Source organism: Xenopus laevis, chromosome 8L (genome assembly GCF_017654675.1).
Source record: "Xenopus laevis strain J_2021 chromosome 8L, Xenopus_laevis_v10.1, whole genome shotgun sequence".
In the NCBI taxonomy this organism is placed as follows: Eukaryota; Metazoa; Chordata; class Amphibia; order Anura; family Pipidae; genus Xenopus; species Xenopus laevis.
The window spans coordinates 35,586,375-35,595,390 of NC_054385.1; the positions used below are offsets into that span (position 1 = coordinate 35,586,375).

Here is a 9,016-nt window from a genome sequence, read left to right on the forward strand (position 1 = left end):
GAGCTCCTGAATAATCTTACCAATATGTTTCTGCGTAAAGTTCCTTCAGAAGGCTCAGGCCCTTCACACCACAACCCAAGTTTACTGGATATATGCCGTACTATAAAGAAGACACAAACAAATCTGACCAGAAATGGTTAGCTCAACAACACCTTTGATTGACAGTACAATATGTTTGGCAGCATCGGGAGGCAGTCCTTAGGGCCCCCCGGCAGCTAGCCCTGTGGTAGATTAATAAGTATATTGGATAAATGACCCATGATGGTACCCATTTCCCCTGTGGTAATTTTTGTTATGGTTGAAACACCACAGGAAAGTTGTCTTTGTGACCATAGCTTTAAAATATATTTTCACATTCAGTTGGCAATGGTTTGCCACTCATCCTGGACTCCCCTGTTTTAACATTCTTCATTTTCAGCCTTGGAAAGGGAGCTCATGGTGTTACAAACACACAAATGAAACATAGCAAGTCTGTCATCAGTAACATCAGTGAGTTGTCATCTCTTACCTTTGGCTCTGTCATCCTCAGTAATGGCATCTTCTGCACTTTTAGTTACACCCCAGTTCCACAAATTGATAGCACTTTCGTCTACCTCAAATATGAACTAAAACAAAATGTAAGCAGGAAAATAGTAGCTAACATAAAGGGTTCATGTGTTTAAAGTGTAGTCAGGATGTTTTAAATCCTTAAAGGGATGTCATGATTTTTATAGTGTCGTTTTTATTCCTAAATTACACTGTTAACACTGCACATAATTCACTGTACCATATACAATTTCATACCCAACAAGTGTATTTTTTTTAGTTGTAATATTGGTGTGTCATCGCAGGTCATTTTGCCTGGTCTTGTGCTTTCAGAAAGAACCAGTGCTGCACTATGGAACTGCTTTCTGACAGGCTATTGTGTCACCTACTCAATTAACTGAAGGAGTTGCTGTGGGACATGGATTTCTACTATTGAGAGCTGTTCTTAAATCTACCAGGGAGCTGTTCTCTGGTTATCTCCCCATTGTTCTGCTGATGGGCTGCTGTGGAGGGAAGGGAGGAGGGGGGTATCACTCCAACTTGCAGTGCAGCAGAAAAGAGTGACTGAAGTTTATCAGAGCACAAGTCACATGACTGGGGGCGCCTGGGAAACTAACAAAATGTTTATATTTTGTCAGATTTCAAAATTAAATATAAAAAATCAGTTTGCTCTTTTGAAAAACTGATTTCATTGCAGAAGTCTGTTGAAGCAGCACTATTAACTGATGCATTTTGGGAAAAAAAAACATGTTTTCTCATGACATTTCATTCATTTTAAGTATCCTAAATGTTTACAAACATCTTTTAGCTAATATGATCTGCATGCCCACCTGTATTCCATTCCACTGGAGGTCAAATAACACTGGCAATGTTGGATAAATGAAGGCAAATAATAAGGGGAGATGAACAGAGCCTCCTTATTTACAGAGTTTGGGGAAGGGTTGCTAAAATTTGCTGTGGGGCCTTGTAACTTTTTGTAAAGCAACTGGGATATAGGCATGTGGAAAATGAAAGCCCTGTAGAAGGTGCTGTATTTCATGGGAGGATGCAATTTACAATCATGGGAAGATGTAATTTGACAGGACATACAGCACAACTATTGCAACTAAAAACAGAATGGTATGGTTCCTTTCACATGATTCTGTGATCAAAGCTCTCCATTCAGAATGGGAAAGGTCATTGAAGAAAATACATAATAATGATATTCATCATTTCTAGCAGAAATGGATAAAAGATGTATATGCCCACAGTGTTTATCATTAAACATAGCATCCGTTTCCAGTTAGAAGATGTGAAATGTGTTATAAAGAATACCTTCCACTGGGGTAACTATAATTTCATCTGCTGTTCTTATGAATGTGGTGCAAAGCTTTCAACTACTGGATAGATAAGATTGAGAGTTTTGTGCACAATAGTAAAAACCTCTGCGCAAACCTTGCTTTTTTTTTTTTAGGACTGATATGATATGAATTAAATTAAATTGAATTTCTTCCCAATCCCAAATTAGTAGATTATTATATAGAACAGATCAAGATATACAAAAAATCTTATTCATATAAATTTGTGCCCAAGAAGATCTCTTTCACTTTAATAAAAACAAAGCCGTCGATTTTTGTACAGATTATACTAGCCATTCTAGAATGATTCCCAGGAGTGTGGTCTATATTGTAAATTTTAAGGAAAATGTTAATACATTTTCACATTTATTAAATAAGATGGATATTTCAATTTGTCAGAATGTGTTCAACTGATTTGAGCAGTCAGTTTCGTTAATTTTCTATGGGTGTTAGTGTTCAGCGCAGCTCTACTGTAGTACTGAGTACAAACACTCATATGAATCTTTAATCCCTAATACATGTGAAGAGCAAGGATTCCCACAATTCTGAATCCTAGTACCAGGTGCCCAACAGGACTGTCACCTGCCCCAACCCCAACGGTAGCCCTTCATGTATACATAAACTGAGAAAGTTGAATCCTGCAATGCTTATATAATGTTATAAGATATTTGCTCTTTAGTAGAATGTTCCTAACCTGAGCATTAGAACACTGGATTTCCTTTTCCTCCAGACATTCTATCTCTTTGTACAATCGATCAATAATTTCACCCACAGCAGATGGTAGCGGTCTCCCCAACAAATCAGTAATAAGACCTGGAATCAAACAGATCTGAAATGATCACATAACACACAGACAGGAGGAAACATAGATCTGTTCTGAAACACAATGCGTAATATATAGTTGGAAAGATGATTATGTTCAACTGCACTTTTTTTCCTCATGTTCTTATTGTAGCCTGAAGCCAAGTCAGAGTTCAATTTGAGGGAAAATGCCTATTTTCTCTGCTGCATACACCTGAAAGTCCAGTGAGTTTATATAGTTTTTTCTAACAGACCTGTGTGCCACTGTACTGAGACAGAGCTCAGTGGGAACATTTTGGAGCTGGACATCTTTAGGTTTCCTGAAACAAAAGAAAAGGTAAACCCATCCTAGGATTTATAGTATATTACTCTGGTTTTCTGTCCCTGAACAATAATTCTAATGTTAATGGTTTGTCCCATAATAACAAACCCATAGCACCAACCCATGGGTGTGGAGGTAGAAGGGTTATGAGGACCCTCTCTCTGCAGTGTGAATTAATGGCTCTCAACCTAAACAAGGCATGGAAAGTTAGGGGAAGGATTGCACCAAATCCACTATTTGGGATTCAGATGAATCCCTGATTCCTTCATGAAAGATTCGGCCGAATACCAAACTTAATCCGAATCCTAATGTCATATGCAGATTAGGGACAGAGAGGGAAAAATTGGAAAAACCAAATTACATGATTTCCATTCCTGCCCTAAATTTGCATATTCAAATTCCTATTCCGATTCGGCCAGGCATGAGAATTTGGCTGAATCCAAATCCTGCTGCAAAAAGCCGAATCCTGGCCGATGGGGGAGGAACTGATTGCTATTAGGGGGCATGTTAGATTATGCCTAACATAAGAAACTAAAATGACAGATGAGAAAATGATGAAACTCACCTACTGGAGAAGTTGCATGCACTAAGGGGAGTATTTGTAATCCTTTACTTTAGCAGGTGAATAAACCGTAATATAAAGTAAATCCATATTTAAGAAAATAAATGATGCTGTTGCTGAGGTTAGTGTAACTGTAGAGCTACAAAAGCCTTCATTTTTTTCTTTAATAAGGTAAAGAATTTTATGTACACCTTCAACAATTAAAAATATGATCAATGTTTGGTTTAAGTATGCTCTATGTTCTGTTCCTGTCCATAAAGCCCATTATATTTATGAAACTTGCCAAATTGGTCATAAAATGGGACAGCTTCACCTGTTGTTGTATTTATTTATTTTAAATCAATAGAGAATGGAGAATTTAGCCCTCTTCCTGCTTTCTGTAGATTAAGGACAAGGACTGATTTCAGGTCTGTAATAAATGTTTACATTATTTTTTTTGTAGACTGACGGTATGGATAGCCAAATTAAAAAAAGACCCCTTATTCAGAAAATTCCAGGTCCTGTGCATTCTGGATAATAGGTCCCATAACTGTATAATGAACATTCTTCCCTCTGTGCTGCCAGTGCGCCAGGTGGAATCATTACAGAGTTGCTCTAGAATCAGGAATATGATGAAACTGAAAAACAGGCTTAAATAAATTACATTTGTGCCCTTACACATAACAAAAGCTACAGCTTAAGTTCATCGTACGTATGGGGAATGTATATGCCAAATAACTGCCTGCCCTCTACCACTGTAGTGCAAATGCCACATTGATATCATACCACTGCCCGTGTGGTCACATCCTTCTGGCTGATTTATCGTGAGAGGATTATCACATGTTTCTAAGACTGAAAGGAAAGCTTTGTTGGAGGATTGTTGGATTAATATGAAAAAATGGCCCTCTAGGGCAAGGTAATTATATGACTAAGTAAAATCTTTATAGAATTCAAGAAGCTGCAGGCTTTAGCATACCTCCCAACCGTTTTTCGCAGGACAGTCCCAATTTTGACAGCTCAACCTGCAGTCCTGGATTGTTACTGAAATTTCCCAACTTTCTCTTTGATCTCCTGCACTGAACAGCCAGAAAAATTTTCTGAATCGTAATTAACTTGATGTATAGAGTGATACTCTGAGACAATTTGCAACTGGTTTTTATTTTTTTATTATTTGTGGCTTTTGAGTTATTTATCTTTTTATTCGGTAGCTCTCAGTTTGCAACTGCAGCTATTTGGTTGCTAGGATCCAAAAATTTCTAGCAACCATGCATTGATTTAAATGAGAGACTGGAATATGACCAGAAAGATGAGTAAAACAAAAGTAGCAGGAACAATATATTTGAAGCCTTTCAGCATTTGTTGTTTAAAATGGGATCAGTGATCCCCATTTGAAAGCTGGAGAGAGTCAGAAGAAGAAGACAATTAATTCAAAAACGATAAAAACAAAAAATAATGAAGACCAACTGAAAAGTTGCTTAGAATTCATACTAAAAGTTAACTTGAGGGTGAACCATCCCTTTTAATAAGAGGCTTTGAGCAGAGAGCTCAGGTGTGGCAGCTGTACTTAGATATGTTTGTAACAATTTAAGATGAGCAAAGAAACAGTTGTAACTATTTAAGATGGGCAGGTCTCTTGTGGAAACTGTGACTAGCAGGTTAAAGGGTAATTCACCTTCATTAGCAAAACTGTAATAACACATACAACCTACCCTAAAAACCCCAGAAATGTGTTAAAACTTTCCATAACCTGCCAAATTTTGTAAAATGGATGTGGTGGTTAGTGGGTGGGGATAAAAAATTGGCGTGGTTAAAAATGTCACTGCCCGTAGCTCGGCAAATCCTTTTGTTCCTCTTTCTATTTTCCAAATGTTAGGAGGTATATTTTAGGCCTGCAGAATTTTTTCCTAATTAATGTGAAAGCTTCAGACTGTCTGTTTCTTACTTATCCTCTCGATAGGGTAAACTGGAAATTTGACTGAAATGGCTCAGCATAACCCTGTATGTCACTCAATTTAAATAGATCACCATCACAACCTCTGTATGTCACTCAATTTAAATAGATCATCATCACAACCTTGAAATGAAGTGACATATTGTACAGATGGTTTGTGTACATGATGTATGATGTGTGAATATATATGTGTATACTGTATATTGTGCAATGAGGCAGAGCAAAGTAAGGACTGTACAAATAATGTGGAGGACTCTTGTTCAGTTTTTAAGGGGATATTTTCGTCTGTGGTCCCATTGTATAATGCACAGTACCTTGTCAAAAGGTGAACTGCCATAGGGCATGAATAAGTCACAGAAGATTATGCACTTATTTGTGTTTTAAATACATTTTATTTCATTAGAATAATCACAATGTAAACAGGTGCACCAATAATGTCAAATAATGTAACCATTTTTATATATGAATGTTACCTGTTATTCTTTTTAAAGATGATCCATCCTCCATTTCTGAAAATCAACAAGCAATCCTAGGGAAAACAAATAATTTAGTGGTTTATAGCCCTGAAGTACATTATTATTTATACACATAGCTTCTGCCCCAGTGGAGCTTACATATGGGTAGATGCAGGTTTAGATTTGGGGCCCTCTCTACAACCTGTATATAGGTCAATAGCCGTAGCATTAACTTAAAGAAACATACTTTAATAACAAGTTTCATGAATATTCCCTTATCACTAGTTTTCATATATGCTGAAGGCCCTGCTCATTTTTTCCAGTGGTCACATTTCTTTGACAGATAGTCCAGAGTCAAGGACCTGAAAAGAGGAGGAGATTCTTAATAGGGGTTCACAACAGATTTGAGAGTGTCTGTGTGCAGCTATGGGTGATTAGGATGGGCTAGGCATGTGACCTAAGTTGTCCTTCATTTGTAAATTCAAATGTTGGGAGGTATGGCTGCCATCTTGATTTCCAGTGGATAAATTATAATCACATAAGAATTTATAGCATTTGGTTGCTTTTTGGGGAGGTTAAGCTGCCTCAAATCGTCATTATTCTCCTCCTATGCTAGCATGATGTTTTATGGGGTGTTGACACACTTGCAAAACTTTTGCCACATTACAGAAATATACACTGATGAGTTTAGTTCAGTGCCCCAAAAGGAATTCTGTCATTGTAGAGTCACAGTGACAATGTCAGGGCTAGTAACGGTCCCTATAAACCATTATCAATGGGTCCTCTAGTTGGGCCACTGACTCCTGTGGAATTATGGTGCCAGAAGGGGTGAGTCTCAGATGTCCCGTAATACCTTGCACTGATCTGTTATAACAACTGAGATTGTTGGTAAAGACTCTGAAAATGGTGAATAAAAGGTTCCTAACTTCATCTGTACGTGCTGTGTGGATCTGTGGAGTTTATTCATTAGTAAGTGTACATTTCCACTGTGGTGTTGACAGGGGTAAAGTTATAACTAGGGATGCACCAAATCCACTGTTTGGGATTCGACCGAATCCCAGAATCCTTCTTGAAATATTCGGCCAAATACCAAACTGAATCCGAATCCTGATTTGCAAATGTGGAAAAAATAAAGGAAAAAGTGGAAAAATAATGTTTTACTTCCTTGTTTTGAGACTATAAATCACGTGATTTCCCTTCCCACGCCTAATTTACATATGCAAATTAGAATTCGGATTTGGTTCGGCCACACACAAGGATTCGCCAAATCAGAATCCTGCTGAAAAAGGCCGAATCCTGGATTCGCTGTATCCCTAGTAATAACCTTTCAACAACATGTGATTAACTAGTTGCAAGTCAGTTGCATGTGTGAGCTAAAGGAACCCTGGAAGAAACACCTTCTTGGGCATATGCCAATTGTTGCTTCTGTGCCCCCTAAAATTTATCAGATAAGGCTGAATCAATGAATTTCCACAATGCACATGTTGTACGGAGCATGTTTAGGCAATGTATCTTTGTGAATGGTGCATGAAAAATAATGTGTGATTGTGTGCTTTGCAAAAGTTAATGTACAGAGCTGCTCCTGCCATGAGAACAGGCCCGGACTGGCAATTTGTGGGTTCTGGCAAATGCCAGAGGTGCTGCTGTAAGTTGCCATAGATAGTCACTATATATTTTACTGGTGGGGGGCTGCGGTGTGGCCTGTTTGGGCCTCTGTTTACCTGAAATGCCAGGGCCTATTTTGAATCTCAGTCCAGACCTGCATGAGAACAAGTGAGAACTGTGCCTCAGGTGACAGTGAGCAGGGTGTTACCATTTGGTGACTAAAGAGCAAACCTCTGGTAACTTTAGGAAGCAAATTTCTGTTTTTTTTTTTTAAAAAGGAAAAAAGGTAAGCGTGGAGCAGGTGGAGTGGGGGCAACATTGGGGCTGCTGCCTCAGGTGGCCCATAAAAAGCTGTAATTTATGTGTTTATGTAGCAAATGTATTACTGGAGAAAATGGTTAGAGGCAATGGAACACCACATCCTACAGACGGTCATTTCAGTTTGTCACCCAGGCATCTTGTAGGAGGGGACAGGCATTCTCTTTCACTTTGAATGGGGGGTCATTTCAAGTGTTTCGTCCCCTCACACCCACAATTGAGCTGTGAAATGCTTGAAAAGGCCCTTTGTGCCTTTAACCTAAGAGATTCAATAATCTATATATAAACAGCTCTATAAATGCACCAGTGCATGTGTACTCTCTCTCTCTCGTATAAATGCACCAGTGCATGTGTACTCTCTCCCTCTCATATAAATGCACGAGTACTCTCTCTCTCTCATAAATGCACCCGTGCATGTGTACTCTCTCCCTCTCATATAAATGCACGTGTACTCTCTCTCTCTCTCATAAATGCACCCGTGCATGTGTACTCTCTCTCTCTCTCATATAAATGCACCAGTGCATGTGTATTTCTCTCTCACACACACATGCATATGCGTTTGTATAATCCCCTCACAGATCACCTCACACACCCAGACAACAATACACATAAATATTATAATGCTATCACAAACATGCACACATACACATGCGCATTCACAAGATATACACCCTATCTATCACAAGATATACACCCTATCTATCACAAGATATACACCCTATCTATCACAAGATATACACCTTATCTATCACACAGAAAGAACCTGCTCTATATCTGAGGGGATTCTCTGATTCTCCTCACAGCTGCAGCTCAGGTTACAGCAGAGGGAAGGGGCGGGGCTAAATCCCAGCTACAGAGCCATATACAGTAGCACAGGGTTGCTCAGACTGTATAGACCTGTAGGCAGGGATCGTAACTGGAACTTTGTAAACAACCCCCCCCCCCCACTACAGAATTGTTCAAATGAAAAGGAAAATATATGTATAAAAATGTAGAAAGCACCAAAGCATATTCTTTACTATGAGGTAAAGTCCACATGAATATGGGGTGGACCCACCACGTTTATAGTGTCTGTTCTTTGTGAAGAGAAAACCTACACGGTTGCTTTATATTAGAAGCGCAGAACAGGAAACCAAAGCAATGGACATGCCCAGATGAAAT

The 9,016-nt window shown here is 38.7% G+C and overlaps 1 protein-coding gene across 2 annotated transcripts in view; it reads right to left on the minus strand.

The window, feature by feature from the left end:
* tex11.L (testis expressed 11 L homeolog) overlaps positions 1–8,792 on the minus strand; it is a 52,808-nt gene extending 44,016 nt beyond the window's left edge. The window contains exons 1-5 of one of the 2 annotated variants that reach the window (XM_041572694.1): positions 8,619–8,792; positions 5,951–6,006; positions 2,557–2,675; positions 509–605; positions 21–100 (exon numbers count right to left, since the gene is read on the minus strand). In XM_041572694.1, coding sequence (XP_041428628.1) covers positions 21–100; positions 509–605; positions 2,557–2,675; positions 5,951–5,984 — 330 coding nt within the window. In that variant the 5' untranslated portion in view covers positions 5,985–6,006; positions 8,619–8,792. Of the gene's footprint in view, positions 1–20; positions 101–508; positions 606–2,556; positions 2,676–5,950; positions 6,007–8,595 lie in introns of both variants that reach the window. The other variant, XM_041572693.1, reaches the window with a different exon arrangement.
* Between the last annotated feature and the right edge of the window lie 224 nt (positions 8,793–9,016).